The following is a 27140-nucleotide window of genomic DNA, read 5'->3' as shown; positions in this document are numbered from 1 at the left end:
ATGATCTTTGTATTTTTTCTTTTTGCCACTAGATCTGGTGATGCTTAGGGGTTGTGGGTCTGCACTCAGGAATCACTCCTGGTGGGCTTGGGGGACCATCTGGGGTGCTGGGGATTGAAGCTGGGTCGGCTACATGCAAAGCAAGTGCCATCCCTGCAGTACTATTGCTCCGGGCCCCACCTGATCTTTGGGCTCAGAGACGGCTAGTGACTAGGGCCCCCAGCTTCCCCTCTGCTGTCAGCGCACAAGTGAATTCCTAGTGCTGCAGGACCCTGCCAGCCCAGGAACTGCTGAACATTGAATACAAACATCAACACAATTTTATTCAAACATAGGCAGGAACAATAGGACCTTCAGAGCTGCGTAAAAACAATAAATTAAAAGCATGGTTAGAACTCCAATCACTAAAATGGTCGAAGGGGCGTTCCCCCTCCTCTCCTTTCAACTAAGTCCAACATAGTGAAAAAATAATTTAAATCTAGGAAACACTCTCATGCTGAGCCCACAAACTGCTAGGATTCCCCGGGCTCTGCAACACACACAACCTACAATCCCCTGCAGCTCCCCCTCCCCCGGGACCCAGGTGGGCTCCTGTTTGCCGCGCCAAGGCCACTGGGAGGAGAATCTCAGTGGGAGATGCTTGCTTAGCATCACCCACGGCCTACAGCTGGGCGGGCCACGCAGGCGCAGACATCCAGCCTCTGCCTCACCAGAGGAGGAAGCGTGGCCTGTGGGGCAGTCTGGGCCGACGGGGGCTCCAGTGCCCATGGACGAGGCAGATGGTCCTTCCTGCAGCCTGTAGGTTGCTCTAGTCCTTTTGAGAGATCCGGGAAGAGAATATCCGAGCAATCCTACGAGTTTCCTCCTCAGGCAGGTCGGGAGGGAGCGAGTTAGGTCTGGGGCGACCAGACCTTCGGGACGGGGCTCCTCTGGCGGCCTCACTCCTGACCTGGAGGGAGAAGCGAGGGAGGTTAGCAGGACATGAACAGCAGGGCAGCGGTGCGAGTGCTTGCATCCCTTGGGCTAAAGCTGCAGCACTGATGGGTTCGCGGGGCTGACTGTGCGTAACTGCACCCTAGGCGCCCATCACTGTGTCAGGGGAGAAAACTTCAGGGGAAAATGCCTCGATGCCCAGAGCTAACCCCCCTGCTCCAATTGTTTGGGGGCCGGAACGCTAGTACAGCAGGGAGGGCACTTGCCATGCATGTGGCCAAGTCAGGTTTGATCCCTGGAATTCCATATGGTCCCGAGTACCGCCAGGAGAAAGCCCTGAGCACACCGGGTGTGACCCAAAAGCCAAAACAGCAAAAAAACCCAGCTCTGATCATTTGGAGGAAGAAGCGGTCAGGGCAGTGCTGATGCCTCATTCCTTCTCCACGTCTGTCCTGGGGGTGCTCCTCCCGCACATGGTCTGGGGTGAACTTGCTGCCGGGGAGCTGTTTGTGAGACACACACTCCGGATGGCCCAGGATGCAAATGCCAAACCTCTTCCCAAAAGGGCGTCCTGTGTTCCTCCTTCAAGGCCCCAGCCCTGGCATCAGGACACAGTGCTGCACTGGGCCCCTTCGACGCTTGAGATGGGCAGTGTGTGCTCTTCCAGGCTTACCCCGGCAGCAGGCTGGGAGTCACGGCCTGGGGAAGAGGTGGAGGCGTGTGAGGGGAAGAGGCCAGGCCGAGAGGGGAGTCACCCACTCAGGCAATCCTGGCTGCTGCCGGGCCCACATTCTGAGAGCTGAGATCTCACATGCAGACGAGGCCTCTGTCCAGTCCCCAGGCCTGGAGCCCCAGCAGGCTGGGCCGCCTCGGCTCAGTCACATTGAAGAATCGCATCTTTTCTTTTTTTCCTGCTATTTGGGTCACACCTGGAGATGCACAGGGGTTACTCCTGGCTCTGCACTCAGGAATTACCCCTGGCGGTGCTCAGGGGACCATATGGGATGCTGGGAACCGAACCCGGGTTGGTGCATGCAAGGCAAACGCCCTACCCACTGTGCTATCACTCCAGCCCCCAGAATCGCATCTTTTATCTTCCTTTTTGGGCAGGGGCACTCCCGGTGGTGCTCAGAGGAACAGTCACGTGAAGCAAGACTGCCCATCCTTTGAGCCATCTCCCTCTTTTACTTTTTTTTGTAGATTTGTTTTTGCCACCACACCCACAGCGTTCAGGGACTATTCTTGGCTGTGCTAGGGGACGATGCGGCACTGAGGATTCAAACTGGGGTAAGGCAATTGGCTCAACCCGTGTGCTATCGCTCCAGCCCCTTTAAAGCCAATGTCTAGAGTGAGAGGGAGAGGAGGTGAACAGACTCAGTTCTGGGCTCCACGGCCAAGGGTTCTGCTGAGGGAGCGTGCGTGGTGGGAAAGACTGGGAAGGCGGCAGGGACGGCCACTCTCGGGGTCTCTGCTCTTCTCGGACGGAAAACGCTCGGGGCTGCCAACAGCCCGAGTCAGTGGCCAGCACTGAGGCCCACAGGGTTCCGGGCACCGAGGACAGGGTAGCTCACACAGGGCACAGCTGCCCATCTCCCAGGTGGCTGAGGCTCAAGGGGAAAAAGAAAACTCACGCTCTGGCTTCCTTTCTGAATGCGGAAGGGAGCTGCACCTCATACTGTCGCAGGGACTCCACCAGACCAGATTCAAGACAGGAGTTTGCAGGGGCTTAATTTGGGGACAGGGAAGGCTCGCTGACGTTTGCTCTGCAGCCCGTGCGTGCTGGCTGTCCCGAGTGGAAGCTCTGCAGTCACCACCTCCGATACCCTGATGCCCTGGTGATGTGTGCAGTGACCAGTGGGGTCTGACCTTTCTTCTTCCTCTGCTCCAGGAGAGGGGAGCAGAGAGAAGCTAGTTCTCCGAGCCAGATGGGAAAGCAAGTCTAAATGCACGGGCCTCACCTCAAATCCTAAAACCAGGCCTCTGTGCCCTGCTGGAAGCAACCTTCACGTGACTGGTGTAAAGGGGCTCTAGCAGGTTTGCAATTCAGCAGTGGGAGGGCTGAGGGTCTCAGTCCAGGAACTGGCTTTTAAGCCACCTTTACGGGGAGCTGGAGTGATAGTACAGTGGGTGGGGCACTTGTCTTGCCTGTGTCCTACTCAGGTTCAATCCCCAGCATTCCATGTGGACCCCTGAGCACCGCCAGGAGTGATTCCTGAGCGCAGAGGCAGGAGTAAGCCCCGAGTATCACAGGGTGTGCCCCCCCCCATTAAAAAAAACGAAAACAAAAACATAAAAAGCCAAACCAACAAAAAAACTCTCAGACCATATCACCTTTTTGAATGATCCCTCTTGCCTTTTGGAACCTGTTTTCTGGACTTTCTTTCCTTCTGGGTGCTCTGAGGCCGCTCCTAGTACAGCGTTTGGAGCCTGTACCCTACTGGTATGACTGAAACTGGGGCTCTGCATCCAAAGCCCGGCTTCAGCCCTCTGAGCCACCTCCCTGGCCCCTCCTCGCCTGACAAATGCTGAAGGCCAACAGGGAGGCACTGCTCCTGCCCTCATGGGGCTGCCAAAGGGCAGAGAGGTGCTGACTGGCCCAGGAATCATGGAGATGCGTCCTGGGGCGTGGGGTGTGGACACGAGTAATGATTAACAGTTGGGATGGCTGGGAGGCCTCACACGAATGGGTTCTGAGATGTGCAGGGCTTCAGGGCTGGGGTGGTCATAAGGCCATGTGTGGGAGGGCACGGCCCGAGCACAGGCTGCACCATGGTCAGGAGACACACAGGCTGGAGCTGAGATCAGTGTGGCTGATTCAGCCCCCTCCCTCCACCCAGCAGGGACCCGGCACTCTGGGGAGGCCTTATCTGCATGGCCAGGCCCAGGGAACAGAGGGCTGAGCTGTGGCTGCAGGGCCCGGCCGGGTGTGGAAGGAAGAGAACACGTACTCAGCAGTGTTTGTGTCTTGCTGACCTCCATGGGGCTTGAAAACACCATGCCTGGAAGAGGCTTTCTCTTCACCCAATTTGCTACCGTCCTACTCGGCCCTGCGTGGGGGCCTGCTAGAGGGACATCCTACCTGTGCCAACTGACCTAGCCAGAGGCGAGGGGAAACTGGCCTACGAGCAAACCATCACCATGGCTGGCACAACAGGGGGCTCAGCCTTCTGGGGCGGTGTGAGCCGGCTGCAGCGGTGCAGATCACCCAGGGGTGAGGCGAGAGGGGAGCAGAAGGAAGCCTGGCTCATGCACTGGGCTCAGGGAGTTTCTGGGTGAGATGTGGGGTGGCAGGGACAGGCGTGACCTCCCTGGAGAGGGCCTGACACTGCAGAGGGCTGTCACATGCCTCTTCTTGTCAGAACTCAGGATCTAGAGGTCGAGGGACCCCTGCATCTGGGCAGGACAGAACCGTCTTCTCTATGGTGTGAGGATTAGGCCTGGCCACAGGCCCACGGTGCTCCGAGGCCCCATAAAATCTACCCTGCTCCCCCACTGGATGGTTTCCATGAGGGTGTCTGGCTACCCAGCCGTGAGCATGAGTAAATGTCTCTGGCTGATTCTGCAAATGCAGAGGGGTGCTGTCCGCTGAGGGAGGACTCTGCCGGGGAAGATCCAGCAGGAGGTGGAGGAAGGAGAAGGTGGGGCTTCCTCCACCAGGAAGAGTAAAGTCATGACATTTGCTTATAAATGGATTGATTTGGAAAACATCATGCTGAGTATAAATGAGTCAGGAGGACAAACAGAATGACTGCACTCATTTGTGGGATAAACAAAACAAAACAAACTAGTATAAGACTATATCCAAGGGGGGCTGGAGTGATAGCACAGCGGGTCGGGCATTTGTCTTGAATGTGGCCAACTCAGGTTCGGTTCCGAGCATCCCATATGATCCCCTGAGCACTGGCAGGAGTGATTCCTGAGTGCAGAGCCAGGAGTAACCCCTGTGCATCGCCAAGTGTGACCCCAAAAACAACAAAAAAAATAGAGTATGTCCAAGGATAGAAAAAACAGGTATGTGTGTGTGTGTGTGGGGGGGGGGCAGTTAGGACAGGGAAAGGACCACTATGACAATGTAGTTGGAAATGATCACTCTGGACAAGAACTGAGTGCTGAAGGGAGGGAAAGGGATATACGTGATAACCTTTCAGTACCTGTATTGCAAACCATAATGGAAGGAAGGAGGGAGGGAGGGAGGGAAGAAGGAGGAGGGGGGAGGGAGAGAGAGAGAGAGAGAGAGAGAGAGAGAGAGAGAGCGAGAGAGCGCCATACAAGCAGGGGGCTGGGAGCAGAGTGTAGGAGTGTGCACTGGTGAAGGGATGGGTGTTTGAAACACTGTATGCTGAAACCCAATCATGAACAACTTTGTTACTGTGTATCTCACATTGATTCCATTTAAAAATAATAATATTAAAAGAATTAAAAGAATGTGAGGATTTCTGAGGCTCTGGATCAAGTGGCTCCCTGGCTGGGGACTTGGGTCGTGTTGGGCTCATCCACTTCTGAGCCAAGTCATGCCGGAAAAGTCGTTTCTCTCGGGCCCTAGTTTCCTCCTCTGAGACTGGTTCGGGAGAAGTGCTGGGGCCAGCGCCGGGCTCTGTGCTCCAGACCTCGTCCCCACCTGCGCTCCCCGGTGGGCCAGGCCCTTCCCCCCACTTCTCTCACGAGGGCCCTCCTGCTCCCTCTGGCCTGAAATGTGATCTGGTCCGAGCCATTTTCGGCTCAGGCCCTGGGTGGGTCTCCTGACGGGGCCACGTGCTCCCGGGAGGAGCGACAGGGCTACAGTTTTGTTCTGCTGGAGAACAACGGCCCCCGCATGACCTGAAGGCCCGGCTCTCCCGAAGAGCGGCCGTGCGCTGCGCGATGGCCAGGTGGGCTTGCCCAGGGACTGCGCGGTGCCAGACACGAGGGAGAGCTCGGCCTCGCTGCCTGCCAGGCTCAACTTTCACTCCTTTGGCCGGCTGCCCGCCTGGCACAGCTCCCAGGAGTCCTCTCCCAAGGCTGGACTGAGAACTCCTGGGTGCTGGAGAGCAGCAGACTCAGCAGCTGTTTGGAGCGTGGGGCTAGTGGAGACAAGACCCCCCAGGCCAGTGGCAGGTGGTGACCCTGACCCCCGGCCCCCACCAGTTGCAGCAGAGCTGGACTCCACGCTATGCTCACCTTCCGTTCCTGCCTCAGAGCTCTCCCCGCCCACAGGCTGCCTCTGTCCTCACCAGCCCAGGCCTCCCCGGGCGCGTCCGGGAAGCTTTCCCTGGCACCGGTCCACCCCACAGGGCCGGGCTCGCTCCCTCGATTAGCAACTCAGCTGCCCCTTCTATGCTGCTGAAAGGCCTCAATCAAAGCCCTTCAACCTTCGAACCCCCACCTGTGGGTGCCTGGGCCCAAAGTCCACAGCCCTGGGCAGGAAGGGCTGAGGGCTCGGGAGAGCTCCTGGGTCCTCCCAGGTCCTGGGCCCCAAGCTGTTCAGGTGAACCTGCCCCTTGCACCCTTCTACTGGGCACTTTCCCTGATGGCGTTCTGGGCTGGGGTTGGGGGGTGACACCAGCCATCTATGGCGGTGTCCCCTGACTTTTGGACATTCTTGGTCAGAGTGCTCACCTCCTCCCTAAGGTTCCGTGGCCTTTAGCAGAAAATCTTGATCTTTAGAAAATCAGGGTTTTTCAGGGGGCCAGGGACTTGGTTCAAAGAAATGACACAATAGACAGGGCCACCCTGCCAAAGAGAGAGGGGAGCTTGGCCCTCGGGCTCTGTGGAGAGGACACTGGGGCCAGGGCCGTGCCCCTCTTTGTGGTTGTGACACGCTCGGGTGACTGTGGAGAGTGGAGCTCTTCTCTCGGGACCCTAGTCCCCAACGCCTCTGGGCTTGTGACAAAGGTGCTTTGGGTTCCTGGGAGAAAAACAGCAGTTCTGGAGCCTTAAGATTCTTAGACCACCAGGCTGTGGATTCCAGGCTAGGGTTCCTGCCTCCTGAATGGACCTCTGCTGTCCCCAACTCTTGCTCAGGGTCCGAGTGAGCCTGAGAACTCTCCAGACCTCGGGGCTACCCTGCGGGCAGGTGGGGGGAATGTCACCTCCCCACTCCTGCTACATTTCCCATCACAATCCCTCAGCCTTTCCGTCCAGTGAGGGCCCCCTTCGAGCACCTCAAACAGGAGTGTTTGAGAAGACACCTCCATCATCATTGTGATAAAATAATACAAGTTCATACTCAGAGTTCTGTGTTTTCTGCTCAGAAGGTTCTAAGAACTTCACATCTCTCACGCAGATCAGCCTACACACCCCATGGAGCCAGCTGAGATAATGTTTTCTTAACTGAGTTTTCAGATAAAGGGACAGAAGCACCGAGAAGCAAACGACCATGCCCCGGCCAGGTGAGAACGCTTAGGCAGGGTCAGAGCAGAGTCTGAAATGGGCCATGTGGACCCCGAGGCAGTGCTGGAACCACCGTACAAAAATGCCTGGTCGGTGAGACCAGACAGACGAACGCACAGTCACAGATCACGGCTGTGTAGCCTCCCCAGAGGCTGAGGCCAGGCCGAGACGGGGCCTGTGTTCTCCAGCTGGCCGGGGGCCCCTCGATCCTGGTGACGTGTGAAACAGTCTGGTCTGGCCAAGTGAAGGGGGGCGCCGCTCAGAGGTTTCCAAGGCACAGGCACGGCCTGGCCTCTGCTCACCTGCCGGCCCCCTATACTCATGCAGAAGTCATCTGGCCCCGGTCTATGCGGGAAGGCAGGGGCTCATTCCCGGTGTGGGCAGAGCTGGGCATAAGGCACAGAGCAAGACAGGGCCCGCCCCGGGTGAGGGCTGCCGTGCTGGCAGGCAGACAGGCTTCCTGCTCTCCGCCCCATCGCCGCCTCTTCTCTCATGCCTTCGGACTGTGTGGCCCGAGACCCCCTCCTGCAGGGCTGCGGGCCGTGAAGCCTCTTCTCCATCTCCGCTCGCTGCGTGCACTCCGCCCACCCTGGGGGCTTTGCCCTCCTCTCCCTGGACTCATTCCCTTTTGCGCTGCTGCCTGTGGGTGAGGGAAGGGGCAAAGCCGGCTTCACACGGGGCTGAAGGGGACGCTGAAGTCTGCTGGGCTCGGGGCCTCACTCTGGTGTGGGCAGTGGGACTCGGCATTTCCGCCGTGATGGTGGCGAAGGCCCAGTAGGTGCCGCAGCGTGGACATTCTCCTTCCTCAGGGACAGAACGCTGGCCGCGGCTCTGGAGCAGGACAGCTACAGCACAGCGGTCCCAGGACAGGCTGCAAAGGGCCAAGTGGCCTCTCAGGTTGCTTCCCTGTGGCCTTTCGGAGGAGGCTAAGTGGGTGGGCCCCACAGGGGGAGGTCTAGGCCGAGGCTGCCCGCTTTCCAGACAACCTCTCACCTCCTGGGCCGCACCTCTCACCTCAGGGAGAAACAGTGGCTTTGAGCACAGGGCACACGCCACACCTCACACCTTCTGTCTCATCCTGGGACAGGACGGGTTTCCTCTTTCTTCTCATGTGCTTGCAATCTCTGACGGGCTGTACTTTCCGTTCTCTCTCCCGCCCTGTGTCCAGTCATTTCCCCTTCTCGCTTCTCTACCAACTCTACAGAAAGCGGTAGCAGTCCTATGTGAAAAACCTACCTCAACCCCACCCCACCCCCCCCTGGATCTCACATGCTCCAGGACACCTCCCAGCCCCCCAACCCCTATCCACGCTGTGGTCTATAGTTCACCGCCAATTTTATGGAAGGAGTTGGTGTCTCTCCATTTTGTTACCAATCATCAACATTTTAACTTTTTTTTTTTTTTGGTTTTGGGGCCACACATGGTAGTGCTTGATGATTACTCCTCGCTCTGCATTCAGGAATTACTCCTGGTGATGCTTGGGGGACCATATGGGATGCTGGGGATTGAACCCGGATTGGCTGTGTGTAAGGTAAACATCCTACCTGTGTACTATCTCCCCAGCCCCTTTTTCTTTCTTTTTATTTTTTCTGTTTTACACCCAGCAGTGCTCAGGTGTCACTCCTGGCTTTACACTCAGAAATTACTCCTGGTGGGCTCAAGGGACCATATGGGACACCGGGGACTGAACCCAGGTCAGCAGCATGCAAGGCAAGCGCCCTACCCGAAGTTGTGCTATTGTTCTGGTGCTGCAATCCTCAACATTTTCACTACACTGCGTTCCGTGGTTTCACTGTATAATGAATACAGCACATTGATGAGCATAGTAAATGAACACGTGTACACTTACATTCCAACCTAAGCAGTAAACACTGCTAATGTGGTTGAAGAGACATATGTACTCTTTTTCTCCTAGCTCAGCTGGAAGCTTATTTTCAACCATGGGCATCAGAGTTAAACCAAAGAAATAAAAATATGGAAAGTCAGAGAATAAAGGTCACATTATAATTAAGACAACAAAATGGCTGTGACAAGCTGCTTCACCTCAGAACTTCTCATCAGGAAGTCAGCAGAGAGTTTGTGAGCACAGAAATGAAGGACAAACAAAATGAGTCAGAACTCTATGCCAGTGGGAGACAATCTTTCAAAAAAAGGTACTTTTAGATAACTGAAGCAAAGAACATCAGTTACTGGTGCATCTGTAACTGATGGTGCTACAAAGAAATATTTATTCAAAAGTGATGGGCTGGAGAAATAGTTCAGTCGGGAGGGTGCTTGCCTTGCATGCAGCCCATCTGGTCCCCCAGCACTGCCAGAGTAATTCCCAGGCCCTGGTTCTGGCCCTGAGCACTGCCCGGGACCTGGAGCAAAGCAGGGTACAGCTCTGCCAGCAGTGCCCTCTTGAAAATAATCTCCAAAGTGAGACCATGTTTAAGCGCTCCACAGCCCAGTGGACAGTGGCCACTGGGTACAGTGGATAGTACAGTGGACAGGGCGCTTATGTGCCTGTGGCCAACCTGGTCCATCCTGGTTTGACCCCCGGTACCACATATAGTCCTTCTCGCCTGCCAGGAGTGATCCTTGAGTGCAGAGCCAAGACTAAGTCCTGTGCACTGCCAGGTATGGCCCCAAAATCAAAACCTAAAACCAAAACCAAAAGACCTCCGAGTCCCCAAACTGAGATGACGACAGGTGGGATGCCACTTGCCCAAATTTAATCCTTCAAGAAATCTAAAGGAACCAAAAGTGTAAGGGAGCGCCAGGGCTAAAGCCCCAAGGCAACTCTTTAATACTTCACCACACTACATGCTTCTCACAATATCCCCTCTTAAAGTTTGGTTCCTTCTTTGTCGGTGCCTGAAACACACAGTTCATTTGATCGCTAAGCTTTCCAGTCTGGGCTGGCAGCGAGGCGGGAGTGCAGGATTCAGAAGCTGGCTCTAGTCATGCGCCTAGAGTGAGAGGCCTCTGCCGAGGTCCCAGGCCGGGGGCTTGCGGTGCCAACAAGGGTGGTAAACTGGGACAAGTTTCCCCTACTTGGGACCCCCAGTGAGGTCCTGGGGAGAGAAGACCGGCCTGAGAGTAGAGAAAAAAAACTATGGCATTTGCTTTGCTTAGGAAAGTAAATGGGGGAAAAAAATAAAAGGGCCAAGAAATGTATAAGGCTTTTTGTCCTCTCAAAGCTAGATTTTCTCTTTAATTTATACCGTCTTTCCCACCCTTTGTGTCCTATGCTTAACAGAGCACTGACAGTTGCCCCTGAGTTGGCACAGGATTGATGGAGGCCCAAACAAAGCAGGAGCAGTGGTTCTGCTGGGCGGGGTGAGAGACAGCTCGGCCCTGCCTAGGGGTGCAGGGTGCTGACACTTCACCCACTTGGCACAGGGGAAGAGAGAAAGGGAACTAACAGTCTATTTTTTCCCCCTTGGCTAATTCTTGTCATCATCCGATTAGGTAATAAGTAGATTAGCCTGATGTTACTTATAAGGAAACCAAGACTCAGAAAGGTCAAATCACTTGCCCCAGCTGATACTTAACTGCTTTGTATCCTGAGTCTGTCACCCCTCCTGATGGACACCGCCCTGTGCCCCTAGCACAAACACTGAAGTGAGACCATGCAGAGGACCTATCAGGCAGACTGCAAGGCGGAGAGGAACCGGGGCCACACAGCAGTGCAGAGCAGGGTGGCTGCTGGGTGGGCGCCGGTCCTTGGGGAGCAATTATAAACCAGACTCAAAACTGGTGTGTGGCCAGTCTGAGTGTACAAGGAACCTGGAGAGAGGATCTGAGGGCTTCTCTCGGGACTGCAAAGCCAGGCTCTCAGGCTGCTCTGGAATGACCCAACTGTCATCAAAGCAGAAGAAAAGCATGAAAAATGTTCCTTGGAAAATGAATCCTATTTGAAAGAAGGCCAATGAACTTGAAAAACACAGCAGGCATGGTACTGCCAGCAGGTCCTGATGGTGCCTTCAGGGTTCCTGATACCCCCAAATTGCCGCTTTTCCTTTGGCTGCACCCCAACAACTTGGAACCAAGTTTACCAAGAAACTAAATGTAGGATAACATAGCCTGAGGTAGTTTAGGTTTATTGGGTTACTCTGTCACAGTGCTCCCATTCCTCTGTGTTTATTTGTAGCTTCTTTCTTAGTGTTCTGTTGACTTGTAAACAATGTTTTTCTCTTCTCCTTGAGTCCTTTGCATAGTTTATTCATAGCAAGTCCGTTTTGTATGGACACAGGAAGACTTAACAAATGTTATGCTTTTGTAACCTGGGAGTCATTTGACTCTACATGATATTTTCCTCCAGGGCATCTGTTCTCTTGACCTAAGCCTAAACTGCCCTTACTTCCTAGCATCCCCAAAGCAGGGTCCCGACGACGTGGGACAAGAAGGACCCAGGGCAAGCGGTGAGTTGTGTGCTACCCTGGCATCGAGATGGGCCTGGCCAAAGTGCCTAATGCTTAACTATAAGTTAAGAGCTTGATCATGGACAAATGCTGTCATGATCCAAACAGTGATACTAGATTTGGACCCTGCTAGGGTGAGGAATGATTAATCTGGCCTGAGTGCTGTGGTCTGAGCCTGTGGCAAGATGTTGCCAGGAGAGCTGCCTTGCAAGCCTCAATGTATCCCTTGCTATGTCCATACAAAAATAACTAGCATTCATATGTGAATAAGAGTGAGGAAGGGCTTTGGAATGCCCTGCCCTCAGGAAGGGCTTTCTTATGTTGATTTTGCTACCTGGCTGGGTGTAGCCTAGAGGGCAAGGTGGGAGAGACAAGGAGGAGACAGAGAAGCCAGGGGGAGAAAGAAGCGGCAGTTGATCCAGAGAGAGGCCGGAGCAGAGCTGAGCTGGGAGTGCGGGAGATGAGAAAGATGAAAGATTGAATAAGATTGAATAAACGGTAACTAATCAGCAACCAGCTTGGTCCTCGTTCTTCTTTCGCCTGTCCTTGACTACCGGCCGTCCCGATCCAGTCTACACACAGCGGTTCCGGGGCACCGAACGCGGGTGGTGAGACAGAGCCGCCCGGAGAGCCCTCGAGTGCACTCGCCCCTCGGCAAACCTTAGTTTTTTACACTAAATGATCAAAATTTAGGTATGTGGGCGCCACGCCACAAGCCACCTCCAGCTCAGCTATACAAGCTCATTTTTGGCCTTATTTCAGAGACCCACAAATAAATCTGAAAAGAGATGAAAAAAAGCTATACAACAGAATACTATGCAGTTGTTAGAAAAGATGAAGTCATGAAATTTGCATGTAAGTGGATGGACATAGAGAGTATCATGCTAAGTGAAATGAGTCAGAAAGAGGAACAGACAGAATGACTGCACTCATTTGTGGAATATAAAGTATCATGAGACTAACACCTAAGGACAAAGAGATAAGGGCCAGGAGGATCTCTCCATGGTTTTGAAGCCGATCTCATGTGCTGGGGGAAAAGGAGAAGGGACCACTAAGTCAATGATGGTTGGAGGGATCGCTCGGGATGGAAGATGCATATTGAAAGTAGACAAAGGACCAAACATGATGCACTCTTATTATCTGTATTGCAAACCATAAAGCCCAAAAGTAGGGAGAGAATAAGAAGGAAGGTGTCTGCCGTAGAGGCAGGGGATGGGATGGGTTGGGGGTGGCAGGAGGGATACAGAGAACATTGGTGGTGGAAGATGCTCACTGGTGGAGGGATGAGTGCTTGATCATTGTGTGACTGAAACTTAATCATGAAAGCTTGTAACTATATCTCACAGTGATTCAATTTAAAAAAGAGAGAGAGAGATCAAAATCCGCAGTCCATCTTGAACCTGTGCATGGCTGAATAGACCAGGGTAGGTCAGAGGGGGTGGGTCAGCCTCGAGCCCACCCAAGCTGAGCCCCCAGTAGCCGCTTGCTCCCACAATCCCAAATCGCTGCCATACCCCTGATCTGACTCCACAGTCTGAGGACAGATCTCACTAAGATATAACCCGCTGAAAATTCTGGTATGCGGGTTTTGTGACTGGAGTCTCCAGGCTTTCTCGGTTGGGATGGGCTACCTCCCCCCACCTCCCTGTACTTCAGGAAGCCTCAGCAGCCACATCCACACTTCAAAGCTGCCATCCAATTGAAAAGCTACTCCAGTCTTACCGTCCCCATAAATTATTGACTGCTCTGAACAAGCATGATAACCTCTTAGTATCTGTACAAAATACACAGAAAGCACAAGAATGCACAAAAGGAAAAGGAGAGAGCAAGAAGCAAAGTGCCTCCCACAGAGGGAGGCTGGGGGTGGGGGGTGGGGCATTAGTGGTTGGTGGGAGGGAAATGGGACGTTGGTGGTGGGAAATGTACTAGTGGAGGGATGGGTGCTGGATTACTGTGTGACTGAAACCCAATTATGAACAGTTTTGTAATAGCCTATTTCATGAGTATTCATTGTATCACTGTCATCCTATTGTTCATCAAATTGCTCGAGCGGGCACCAGTAACGTCTCCATTTGTCCTAGCCCTGAGATTTTAGCAGCCTCTCTTTATTCGTCCTTCCCAACAGTGCCACATTGGAGGCTCTTTCAGGGTCAGGGGAATGAGACCCATCACTGTTACTGTTTTTGGCATATCGAATATGCCACGGGGAGCTTGCCAGGCTCTGCCATGTAGGAACAACTATGTATTCAATTAAAAAAAATAATGAGGGGTTCATCAAATCCTGTCTTCCCCTGCTCACCCTCCCCCTACCCAACCAAAAAAAAAGAAAGAAAGAAAGAAAGGAAGAAAGAAAGAAAGAAAGAAAGAAATAGAGGGGAGAAAGACTGTACTTAATAGACAAGAGGTTGTTCAAGTTAAGTTCACAGTTTAAGCAAACTCTAGGAAGAAAATTTAGATACTATATTGTCTCACATGCTTTGACCAACTTCCTGTATTCTGCTTGTTATGTGCAAAAATGGAAGGAGAGCCCTTGAGGTGATGGGGACTACCCTGAATTTGAGAATCTGTTCATTTATACACAAACTAAATCTTGAATTTTAATATTGTTTTGAATGGTAGGAGTGAACTTTGCCTATAAATTTTTTTTTTTTGCTTTTTGGGTCACACCCGGCGATGCAGAGGGGTCACTCCTGGCTCATGCACTCAGGAATTACTCCTGGCGGTGCTCGGGGGACCATATGGGATGCTGGGATTCGAACCCGGGTCAGCCGCGTGCAAGGTAAATGCCCTACCCACTGTGTTATCACTCCAGCCCCATGCCTATAAATTTCTAAATGCAAAATACATTTTGCATGTATGTCAGCAAATAATGTTTTACTATTATATTTGCATAAGCAAACTGGCCCATTTGCCTTGCCGGCCAAGCAAGATCAAGATTTCACTTTGTGGCACTTGGCATGCATAAAATATATAGCAAATGTATCAGCTACAAATATCAGGAAAAATAGTAAAGCCACTATCATATTGGTAGTATGATAAGACCTGCAACAGTGCTAACACCCCCAGTGCATGAGGACCTGGTGCCATGCCCCTTTGCCAGGCCTTTTCCTTTGCCTCCCTTCCCTAATGCAAGTAAGGGCCATCCTGAATTCAGATTTGTCACAGCCTTGCTTTTAACAAAGAACATTATAGTACTTCATTTTGTCAACCTTTGAGCTTTCTAGAAATAATATACCAGTGTGTACAAAGATTAAAAAAAAATAATGAGGGGTTCATGCCCATTTTAGTGACCTTAATCAGTGGCTGAATAAACAGCAGTACTTCTACACTTAAAAAAAAAAAAAAAAAGAACACACCTGGCAGTACCATGGTTTCCCAGTGGGATAACGAGAAGTGCAGAACTGGGAGGGGAGGCTCAGTCACTGGCAGGACAGGGTCCCTGGGCAGTGACTGAGTTTGTATGTGTCTCACTGTCTAAGGGGACTAGCAACAGCGCCTTGCAGGATGGTAGGGAAACGCAGAGCTTCAGTTTTCTCATCTGTGACTTTGGGTTTTGGGGCCACACTGGAAGTGCCTAGGGGCTATTCCTGGCTCTGTGCTTCCGAGTGACTGGGTGGTGCTCAGGGCACCGACACAGCACAGGGAATTGAACTAGGGTTGGCAGGGTACAAGGCAAGACCTTAGCCCCATCTCCTCTTTCTTGGGTTTCAATTTTCCCATGTTTTAAAAGGGGCTAACAACAGTGTCCATCTCACTGGGCTGCTGGAAGAATTAAATAAGCTCACACATGCAAATACTGAGAATGATGTCTAGTGCACAGAAAGCGTTAAACAGAGGTTAGGCATTGCAATGGATAATGGCAAGCATTTTGTTTGACTTTCAATTTTTGGAGGGTGCCTCCAAAGCAGTGCTGAGGGGGTAGAGGCTAGGGAACGCTGCCTACAATACGGGCCAGCCCCTGAGCACTGCTGGCTGTTCCCTTCCCACCAAAAATTTTGTCCTGGAGCAGAATTTTTTTTTTTTTTTGCTTTTTGGGTCACACCCAGCAATGCACAGGGGTCACTCCTGGCTCATGTACTCAGGAATCACCCCTGGCAGTGCTCAGGGGACCATATGGGATGCTGGGATTTGAACCCGGGTCCACCGCGTGCAAGGCAAACGCCCTACCCGCTGTGCCATCACTCCAGCCCCCAGAATTTTTTTTTTTAAATCTAGGTCAGCCCGGGGCGAGAATAGCTCTTGGCACATGGCTGTACTTTTACTTTCTTTGCATTGGTTACTCTTAAAGCTCACCAAGGGTCATCAACTGCCACACCTGAAAGCCCATTCGACTCAACAACCTAAACGGATTCTTTATGGTTTGCTAGTTGTGGGGGCCATTCAGTGTTGGGGATCTAACCCGGGGAGTGCCATCCCCAGCCCTGGACAGGCATCAGCCACTGACCGCTGTCTAAACTCTTTCCCAAGGCTCTTTCCTCCTGTGATCTAGATCCTTTGGCTTCCTGACATTGGTCTCTGTTCCAGGGCCGCTGGCCGCATCTGTTCCCAGGTCAGACCTTTCTGTTGGATATCAACCCTAAGCGCTTTAGGCTTTATCAGTGAACTGCCCTCTTCCTCCTCCCAGAGACGTTTACCATGCCCTTGCTAACATCCTTAATTTAGTCAAAGTCTATCTTCAACCTTCCCTTTATGTTGGATATTAACCCTAAGTGCTTTAAGCTCTATCAGTGAACTGTCTCCTTTCCTCCTCCTAGAGAAATTTAACATACCCTTGCTAGCATCCCTTAGTTAAATTTATCTACAACCTTCCCCTTGTATTTTACCTCTCATTGTCATACTTCCCCAAGTCTATCTCGATTACTTGTAAAACAAAACTTTCTGGTAATTCTGAACTTGTATTTATACTGCTTTGTATTTGAAGTGCTGTATGTTTGTACTTGCTTTTCTGTTTCCCCTAATAGCCTTTTTATACGTTACCATAGAGCAATGTTCTTCGGTTAAACACAGAAAGACCATTACTGCTATGCTCCTAATATTTGGGAGTTGATTGACTCTGAAATATATCTGCTCCTGGGCATAATTACTTGGTCATAACTACTTGACTCAGGCTTCAGTTTCTGTAGTTCCTAACACCCCAAAAGGGAGGTCCCGCCGTGGGACAGGGATGAACCCGGGACAAGTGGCAAAACTACCTGGCAGCAAAATGGGACAGTCTAGGAAGCATAAATGCATGGTTTTGATGCAAACTGTTACAACTTAAGAGACAGGACCCCCCCCCCCCCCCGCCGGGGAAGGACTAACTGAACTGGCCTGAGGACTTAGTCTGGGATTTATGGTAAAAGCCTTGCTTGCCCTCAGAGCCCAGATAACCAAGTGTTAAAAGTCTTGCTTGCTCTCAGCCCAGAGAACTAAGTGTTGGGATCTTTGTCTCTTACTGTGTTTATCCAAACAACTGCAAGTATTGATAACTTATACAATTAGAGGGAAACATAAAAGCAATGTAGTTGTCCCTAGGAGACAAGTGTCTCCTTGAGTTGATCTCCCTAAAAGAATTTCCTCTGCCAAATGTTTGTCTATGTAAATGACTAATCACACTGGTCCTTACCTCAACCCCCCTTCAGATGTTCTATAAGTTGCTAGCAACTCTACGTTAAAGGGGCCATTTTCACCATCAGACTGTGGTCTCAAACCTCCCCGTCTCCCCGTGTCTCTGTTGGGGAGCCCAGGGGAGGTGGCTAAGGGCCACTGAATGAACACACGTGTCCAGCAGCAGTTGCAGGCCTTGAGGATCTTTTTTGTGTTTATACAGTTCCTGCAGCCTGGGGGCCTGGTGTTTGCATTCTCTCTTCCTTGGAGGAATAACTTCCCAGTGTGCCTGGTTGCTCCCCAGGAGAGTACGGTAGTGAGAACATTTTGAAACCAGATCACCTGGGTTCTAATTCTGCCTCCACCACTCACTACCTTTAAGAGGAGGGTAAGCTACTTAACCCTGTGTGCCTGAGAGGTCTCATTTTAGAAAGGTAAAAGCCAGCACACCCTGTGAAGTTACTGAATTATGTGAGTTCAATAAAGTGCTCCAAGCAATGCTTGACACCAGACAAGAACCACCTGATCGTCAACTTCCTGCTTAAGATGACAGACCCTGTTTGAGGAAGAGATGGGTGCTCGGAGGACCAGGTACCCATCCTAGCTTGTAATTACTTTATTTCTTTGGCTTACTATTTGTGTTACACAAAGTCAGGGACTTCACTCTATTTATTCCTGAATGCCCAGCACCTAAGAGGTCTAAGGTAGGGTTAGGTATTCAATACATATGTGTTGAACATTTAAAGAGGAGTTACCTGGGGCCAGGTAGCACAGTGGGTAGCGTGTTTGCTCTGCACACTGCCGACCCAGGTTCGATCCCGGCATCCCATATGGTCCTCTAAGCACTGGCCAGGAGTGATCCCTGAGCACAGAGTCAGGAGAAGGCCCAAGCACTGCCAGTTACTCGGGCCTGGGCTGTGGCTCCGTGGTGGAGAGTAGCCACTATGAGGCCGTATTTAGGCCCTGGCAACAGTCCAAATCACAGAGGATGCTTTGGTACTGCGGTAACAACAGAAAAGAAGTTGCTCTTTTCCTGCCATTCCACAGTAAAGGTCAGGTGCTGAGTCAAGGTGGAAGAGAGCCCTAGATTTGTGCTGGGGCTTCAGCGGAATGGAGAAGAGCTGTGGCGAGGAGTGCCTGGTAGAGGTTCGCCACCAGTATCAAACCCTTGCTCATCTGCCAGGCTCCTGGGGCTGCGTCTCTTACCAGAAGCTCTTGCCACTTAACCCACCTTTGCTTAGCGGGAGCTTCCTCAGCGGCCAGCCCACCTTTTATGTTCTGCACTTCTCAGTCTTAGCTGATGAAGTCGCTCTGAGCACACTTGGCTCTTCCGTCCTTCTCCTGGGCTCCTTACTTTTTTGGGGGCAGGGGTGGAGAGGGCACACCTGGTATTGCTCAGGGCTTACTGCTGGCTCGGCACTCAGAAATCACTCCTGGTGGTGCCCCGGGGACCATATGGGGTGCCGGGGATGGAACCTGGGTTGGTGACCTGCAAGGCAAGTGCCCCCCCTGCTCTGGCTCCTCCTCACTGACTTTTGGCCACTAAGGCCATGAGAGGGGGGCGTAGAATCTGGATCTGGTGCAAGCCTGAAGCGTGCCCTCTGCTGCCGGCTCTCTAGGGGGCTGGGGGAAAGACCCTGCACTCGGCACCCGCAGTCAGGCAGGAGAGGACTCCCAAGGAAGGCTCGGCCCGCGGCTCTTACCTCATCTGTCGAGACTGGTCGGGGCAGAGCTGCAGAGAGTGAGAGCATCCGCATGGATGCCTCCAACTGCTCGGGAGGCAGAAAGAAGTTGGGCACCACGATGGGCTCTGGGCTGTGATGGTGGTTAAGAGACAAACACCCCAAAATCTTCCCCATTTGTAGACCTGCATCTCTACTAATCCATCCACATCCACCCCCCTCCCCTGGCTCTTTTACTTTTTCCTGCCCATGAATCCATTTCTCAAGTGGTCCCACCCACCCAATAAATCATGGTCTCCCCTTGCTCTGTGGGTTAGTTCAAATCCTACCTCTTGGGGTCAGAGCCATAGGACAGCGGGTAGGGTGCTTGCCTTGCATGCTGCCAACCAAGGCTTGATCCCTGGCACCCCATATGTCCCCAGAGAACCGCCAGGAATGACTTGAGTGCAAAGCCAGGAGTAACCTTTAATCACTACCAAGTATGGCCTCCAAACAAAAAAAAAAACAACAACCAAAAAAACCCACAAAACCAAAAGCCCAAAAGCCCCTCCCTCCCCTACCTCTTCTAGGAAGCCTGCTACTAATCTTGGCCCAGTGAGCCCTTCTTCCTCATAGTCGAGAGGAAGATCTGCAACTCAGGTTAATGACTACATGACTCGCCATTCATTTCCCTTGGGAGCCCCTGAACCTTCCAGGCAAACTCGCTTCCTTCGTCACCTCACCACTTCCTAGAGCCCTGTGTGAAACGGGGAGGCAGCAAGGGCTGGATGACACTTGCAGGGTTCTGCTGGCGCACTCTGACCTGGAGCAAGCAGTCGGACCGAGGGCAGGAAGGGGGCTCAGGAACTGAGTGAGGGCCTGTCCTCCGGCTACGACGGACCTGCATAGGGGCTGTCTGTGGGTACAGCAGGTCACTGGTTTGGACGTGAGCCCTCCAAGATGAGGTACTTTTCTGCAACCTCTCCAGATACCCAGTGCTGTCACACAGGTGACAGAACATGCTGTGCCACAAGTTTGGGGACTGAAGTGACAGAACGGTGGGAAGGGCACTTAGCCTTGCACGTGGCCCATCTGGGTTTCATCCCAACACCCCAGATAGTCCCTGAGCCCTGCCAGGAGTGAATCCTGAGCACAGAGCCAGGAGTAATGCCCTGAGCACTGCTGGGTGTGACCAAAAAATCCTCCAAGGAAACAAAGAACACTGATTCAGTTTGGAGGAAGGGAGGGCTCTTCTGATGTCCCAGCTCTTCTTCTGTCCAACGAGTGGGTATAGTTCTAAGCATGATACACTGATTCAGTCTTCCATGACAGTCTCTGAATCCCGAGAGCAGAGATAACCTCTCTCCCTCTCTCCCCCCACCCCTTGCGCTGTCTCTCTGTCTCTCTCTCTCACTCTGTCTCTGTCTTTACTCAGCATAGTTTCAGGGACACAGAAGCTGTGCAACAGGCATCTACTAAATGAATAATATGTTGCATTTTCTCAGGGGACCATATGGGATGCTGGGAATCAAACCCGGGTTGGCCGCGTGCAAGGCAAACGCCCTACCCGCTGTGCTATTGCTCCAGCCCCAGTGTCAGTGATTCTTGTGTCCTTGGTAAATGTGAAAAATTGCCCTTTGTTACTGGCCTCCCTGTGGTTCCCTCACATGCTAAAAACCTGCCTTTCAGGTGCTTCCACACCAGGCACTGCCTTCTGAGCCAGCCAATGGGTATCAGTCCACATCTGCTAGAATTCTCTTGGTCAAATCAGAGGGCTCCCCACCACTCCCTGAGCTCAGCTCCCACACTGCCCCCATCCTGGCCTCTCCCTGATTCCTCCACACTCCTTCATGCTGTTCTTGCCCTGCCCTCCTTCTACATAGTGGCGATGCTCTGGGCTCCACCCAGTGGACGTGGGTCTCCCTCCTGCGCTCCCCGATGCTCTTCTCTATTTCAGAGAAACCACCATACCTCCATCAAAGACGCCCCTGGAAACATTGCTAATGAGGAAATGGGCACTGCTCTCAACCACAGTCCATGCATCATCAGCCTAGGAGCACGTGGCGGAAGCTCAAGTGACCCCTGATAGCCTGATAGTTCTCTTTCCATCCTCGCCTCACCCTAGCTAATTCTCTCCCATCTGTCCTCTTCATCATAAAGCAGTTGAGATCTTATTTCAGACTTCGCACTCATCTTTAATTGTTTGGCTTATTTTTTTTTGTGTGTGTATGTGTGTGTGTGTGTGTGTGTGTGCGCGCGCGCGTGTGTGCGCGTGTGTGCGCATGCTCAGGGGTTACTCCTGGCTGTGAGCTTGAACTGTGTGCAAGGCAAATGCCCTACCGATATACTATCACTTCCGCCCTCATCTTTAGTTGTTCTTTTTTTTTTTTTTTGGGTCACACCCGGTGATGCTCAGGGGTTACTCCTAGCTCTACACTTGGGAATTACTCCTGGTGGTGCTGGGGGTGGAATATACGGGATGGCTAGAATCGGCCACGTGCAAGGCAAAAACGCCCTCACCGCCCTCACCGCTATACTATCGCTCTGACCCCTAAGTTTGATTTTTATAACTACTTCACAAGAGAAACTATTATTATCTCTGTTCTAAAGATGAGGTAGCTGAGTGCAAACACCTTAGCAAGGCATAACATGCCTGTACCACTCCACTTAACCATGGGCTCCAACCACGCTGTCGACAGCCTCTCACGTGCTCTTACTGGGAGAGAACTCCTGCCCTTCTTTCTCCACCTGCAGAACATCCATTCATCTATACCATCTTTTATTTTGGGGGGCTGTGGGGGGGCACATCTGGTGGTGCTCAAGTCTTAGCTCAAAGATCATTCCTGGTGGTACTCAGAGAATGACCATATGGGGCTCCAGGGATCAAACCTGGCTTGGCCGCAAGTGCCCCACCTGCAGTACTATCCATCTGGCAACTCTTCTGGAGACCCCTGGGAACATGACCTCTGCTTCTGCTTGCTCCTGAGAACTCTGTCCCTGTGTTATTCCATCGGTCACTGCCAGTCCCCTTTCTCACCACGAGAACTCCTCCAGGCACTGTCTATTTATTTTAGGGCCACACCTGGCGGTGCTCAGGGCTGACTCTTGGCTCTGTGCTCAGGGATCACCCCGCGTGCCAAAGGGAAGTGCCCTTCCCGCTGTCCTCTCTCTTCAACCCCCTCCAGGCATGGTCTAAATTAAAATCTTTGTCCTTGGTGTGCAGCCCAGGGCCTGGCAAAATTTTCTTAAAAAATAAAAGAATGAATCAATGGGGAGGTCTGATTGGAGGTAGTTCTCTAAGGACCTGCACAAAAGAGCGGCTCCTCCACTGACCACATCCTGAGCAGAACCAGGTGGACTGAAAGCAGTGCGGGGAGAGGCCGGGCAGGGAAATACACTGGAGGTGGTCAGCAGCCACTCTCTCCCCGAGCCCGAACCCACCCCTTTCTGTCTCTCTGCCTGGCCACCAGGGTCATGAAGATACCATGCATTTGATTCACTCTAGAGTTCAGTTTGGTATTTACTGCTCCCTTCTCTGTGTAATGTCTGGTGCTGGGGACACCAAATGACAAGGGTCTCTGAACTTCGGGACATTAGTGGGCTGCTTAGCGGGTGGGTGAGGGATTATTGTCTCCCTCTTAAGATGGACAGAATCTGATGTTCAGAAGGTTACACTATGCCTGAAGTTACGTAAGTAAGAAGAAGCTGGGTCTAGAAGGGGCAAAGTCAGGGTCCCTTATTTTTGATTAAAAGAAAATTTCTATAGGGAAAAGACACCAGCTTCATCTGCCAGCCACTTAATAGCCCCTGTTGCTGTGAGCTGACACGATTGGCTGGGTACTAGAGCTGTGAAGGCTATTCATGGTCTTAAGTGGTTTCCTTTAGGGACTGGAGTAATAGTACAACAGGCAGGGTGCTGGGTTCAATCCCCCACATCCCATATGGTCCCCTAAGCACTGCCAGGAGTGGTCCCTGAGTGCAGAACCAGAAATAAGACCTGAGGATGGTTGGATGTGGCCTCAAAACAAGTTAAAAAATATACCTAAAGTGGGTTTGTCCCTGGTACCTCAAATGGTCCCCCCGAACCAGCCAGGAGTGATCCCTGGGCGCAGATGTGCTTACTTTTCCACTTCTCCATCCTCCAACCCCATCACTTGCCTTTTAAAAAAAGTTAGTATGAAGCCACTGAACTCTGAGACTCCTTAGGTGTGAACTAGAAATGACACTGGCTTTATGGATCTGTGAAGAGCCTGACGCAGGACATGCCGACGCCTGGAGCCTTGCCTTCCTGCGTAAACTGCCTAGAGGTTAACCAGCTCAGTTAGGTGAGGCTGTGCCACTAGCACTGACACCAGTCCCAAGCGCCACGCTGCAGGGGGCTGCAGTGAGCGGCAGAACCATGACAGCGCAGGAGAGTGGAAGGAGGGGGCTTCCCTGGCACTCTGACTCCCCTCAGCTCACCTGAGCTTCTGAAATGCTGAGAGGCAGCTTAGGGCACTGCTTGGGGGACTTGTCAAAGGATACAGGAGGCTCTGCCGTGCGGATGCCTCAGCTCCAGATGCTGCCGGCTGCTGCTGGCTGTAAGGGCCGCTGACGGGTGGCCCCTGGCGGTCACCCCCTTGGTCCAGGGAGGCCAGGTGTAGAGGGAGTTCTTCAAAGCTCTCCACAGAGTCACTGAGCTCACTGGAGGCAGCTGCGTCCTCAAGCTGGGCTGGCTCGGGCTCTCTGTCCTCTGCTGCCCGGGGTGGACTCTGCTCCTTAAGGAGACGGCTCCGCTGGGCAGGGCCTGCCGAGACAGGGTCTCCAAGCCTGGCCTTGGTGGCCTGACTGTTGCGAGGAGGAGGCCTGAGGCTAGCTGGGCCCTGCCTCGCCAGGTGGGGGGAAACTGTCCTTACTGGGGGGGACGGACTCTTGACCTGGAGCCCCTTTATGGAACCAGGCTCTGGCGAAGGACAAGGAGGACCTTCCCTCTGAAGCTCAGCAGGCTGAGGGCTGAGGATCTCGCTCCTCTCTGACACCAAACTGGACCAAGGGCTGGTTTTATCTGTCATGGTGGTGATCTCATTGAGGGGCCTAGGCTCAATGACGTCTTCTTCATAGTCCTCGTCGCTGTAGGCCCAGCCGGCTTCCGTGCCCTCACTGCTCTGCCCCTCTACCATGGGGACTGTGTGCCCCGGGGACACATGGCACGCTCTTCTACCCAAAGGCTCTTCCAGAATCTTGCCCTTGTCTGGAGCTTCCAGAGTCTTGCCCTCATCAGGAGCGCTTGCCCATGGAAGATCTGGAGCGGGGCGTGGTTCTGGCATGGCTGTCGAACTGTCCTGAGCTTCCGGGAGGGTGGCTGCGTCTCGGCTGCGATTCCTGGCTCCATGAGAACTCAGAGGTGCATGAGAGTTCCTGGTGATGGTCTGCAGATCTGAATGGCAACAGATATCACTCTTACTACGAGGTGGGGCCACAGACCACTCAGCTTCCCCCCGCCCCCAGCTAGCTTCAGATGGATTCTTGCGAACAGACTTCCAACAAACCTCAGAGACCGTTAATTCGCCAGGAGTCAGTAAAACTATAATCAAGGCAGTACAATTTCTAGCACTTTATTCTAGTATCAGAGGCCCAGAAGCTAATCTATTTATAGCTGTGGTTCCGTCTGTGGAAAGGCTTTGAGACTATCTGCTCATGCTCAGGAGTCCTTGGGAGCGGGGAGTCCTGGCGGGCATGTTCATTGCTTCCAATTACTTCAGAAATTACCTAAATTAAAAATCAAAATGAGAATCCACTTATTTACCTATTTAATGAGAGCTATTTGAGCTACCTATTTTATTTGGGAAAATATAAACAAGGCTTATCTATCACCCGAACAATAAGGACGGCAAGGTTTATTAGAGAAATGATGGGAAAGAGCAGAAGCTTGGGAACCAGTCAGTCTTGGGTTCAAGAACCTCTTTTTCACATGGTGTGGTAACATACGATAAATAAGAGGGCACAGAATGTGTGATATATGTATATGTAAGCACTTATTAAAAGGAGGCTACAAGTGACTGCAAATAGTTTGGGTGAAATCTGAGAAAATTAACTAAGTCGCTGAGTGAATGATGTATGTCTGCATGATGATTTGAGAAAATAAAGTTAGGAATTGAGAGGCAATTTTTACTTCTGGGGGTAAGGTACATCTCCTTCAGATCACCTGAGTACTCAGGCTACAGAAGGTTCTGAGTGTCTTAATATATTGACAGTTTTCGGGGCCGGAGTGATAGCACAGCGGGTAGGGCGTTTGCCTTGCACGCGGCCGACCCGGGTTCGATCCCCGGCATCCCATATGGTCCCCCAAGCACTGCCAGGAGTAATTCCTGAGTGAAAAGCCAGGAGTAACCCCTGAGCATCGCTGGGTGTGACCCAAAAAGAAAAAAAATATATATATATATTGACAGTTTTCAAGGGTTTTTTTTGGTGCCTTCAAACCCAGGCCCTATACATGCAAAGGATAAACTTCTGCTCTTTGAGCGATATCCCCAACCCAACAATTTTCAAGTCTTGAGGATGAGAGAGATGGCACAGGGGCTAAATTATTTGCTCTGTGTAAACTGGATCAATTCCCAGTACCCTGAGGAGGCGGCAGGAGTAAGTCGTGAGCACCACTGGCACAGTCCCAAACTCCCTCCAAAAACCAAACCAAACTGAACCAACAAACAATCATCAAATCTGAAAGGGGAGTGAGTAGGTGTGTGAGAAAGGAACATACCTATCTGTAACTAGTAACTAGGACAAGGAAGGGAACTCTTAGCTGATCCTGGTTTTTGGCTTGAACTACTCTTGCCTTAGTACAATTTTTCTACTTTTGTTTGGTTTTAGGGCCACACCAGTGGATGCTTGGGGCCTATTCCCGGCTGGATGACGGCTCCTGACGCTGCTCAGAGGACCATGCAGGGTGGGGACCTCACCTGGCCTTCTGAGTGACAAAGCATGAGTTCCAGCCTGCAGAGCCATCTCTCCAGCCCCAATCTTTCAACTTTTCACAAATCAACGAGAAGGCAGGCCTTGCTCTGCTGTGTTCCCTCCAGGAAACCTTTCCAGAGGTATTAGCGGGACGGATGCTTAGATAGCTTTGTTCTCAGGAAACGCTTAAGAACATGCTGTTATAGAACTGTTTCTCCTAGCAGATTACAGGCTTCTCAAAGGCAGATACTACATATCTGGTTGTGATGTATTTTCTGCAAAGAACCTGACAAAAAACAAGGCATAGAGGAGCCTCTTCCGTGGCTCACTGGCTAACAAGCTTCATTCGAATCTACCTGTCTAAGTGACTTTTTAAAAAGTATACTGAGAGGCTGGAGGATAGTACTGGGGTAGGGTGCTTGCCTTGCACCCAGCCTGCTCGGGTTTGAATCCTGGTATCCCATATGGCTCCCTCAGCACCCCCATGAGGAAACCTCAGAGCCAGGAATAAACCCTGAGAAACCTCCGCCCTCCTTGCCCCCACCAAATAAAAAAAAAGTATACTGAGATAAGATGAAGGGAGGGGAGTTTTAAAAGAACTGTTTTCCCTGATCCAATTATCTCTCCCATGCAAAATCTATTTTCATGTGAAAAATCAGTTCTCCTTCTGTCCTCTTCTAGCTTAGAACTCCTCATTTTCTTCCAGGATAAAGACTGAACATGGGGTATATAAAATATATATATATATATATATATATATATATATATATATATATATATATAGTAGAAGACTAATATCAGGGAAAACAGGGGTTAGGAGGACTGGTCAATGGTTAGAACTAACCACAAGTGTGTGTGAGGCTGAGGGTAGGTAAGATATAGAGGAGAGACCGCTATGACAATAATAGCTGGGAATGATCATGGTGGACTGAAGGTTAAAAGAAGGTAAGGGATAGTCTTGATAACCTTTCAGTATCAATACTGCAAACCACAATGTCCAAAAGGACAGGGGAGGGGGAGGGAGTCAGAGACAGAGAGAGAGAGAGAGAGAGAGAGAGAGAGAGAGAGAGAGAGAGAGAGAGAGAGAGGAGGGAGGGAGGGAGGAAAAGAAGTGCCTGCCATAGATAGAGGGTGATGGGAGGGGACACTGGTGCTGGGAAATTTATACTGGTGGAGCGATGGGTGTGGAACACTATAAAACTGAAATACAATCATGAACATCTTTGTAATGGTCTATCTCACAGCGATTCAA

General features: G+C 51.8%; 1 protein-coding gene across 3 annotated transcripts in view; it reads right to left on the bottom strand.

Moving 5' to 3' along the window:
- Positions 1–302: 302 nt before the first annotated feature.
- C2CD3 (C2 domain containing 3 centriole elongation regulator) overlaps positions 303–27140 on the bottom strand; it is a 130831-nt gene continuing 103993 nt past the window's right edge. For all 3 annotated transcript variants that reach the window (XM_012934930.2, XM_055141933.1, XM_055141934.1), the window contains 3 exons: positions 23480–24371; positions 18998–19109; positions 303–949 (listed from right to left, as the gene is read on the bottom strand). In XM_012934930.2, coding sequence (XP_012790384.2) covers positions 809–949; positions 18998–19109; positions 23480–24371 — 1145 coding nt within the window. In that variant the 3' untranslated portion in view covers positions 303–808. The remainder of the gene's footprint in view (positions 950–18997; positions 19110–23479; positions 24372–27140) is intronic.

Source organism: Sorex araneus, chromosome 6 (assembly GCF_027595985.1).
Source record: "Sorex araneus isolate mSorAra2 chromosome 6, mSorAra2.pri, whole genome shotgun sequence".
NCBI classification, from domain to species: domain Eukaryota; kingdom Metazoa; phylum Chordata; class Mammalia; order Eulipotyphla; family Soricidae; genus Sorex; species Sorex araneus.
The sequence above is the reverse complement of the archived record's forward strand: the minus strand, read 5'-3'. Positions and strand labels throughout refer to the sequence as shown.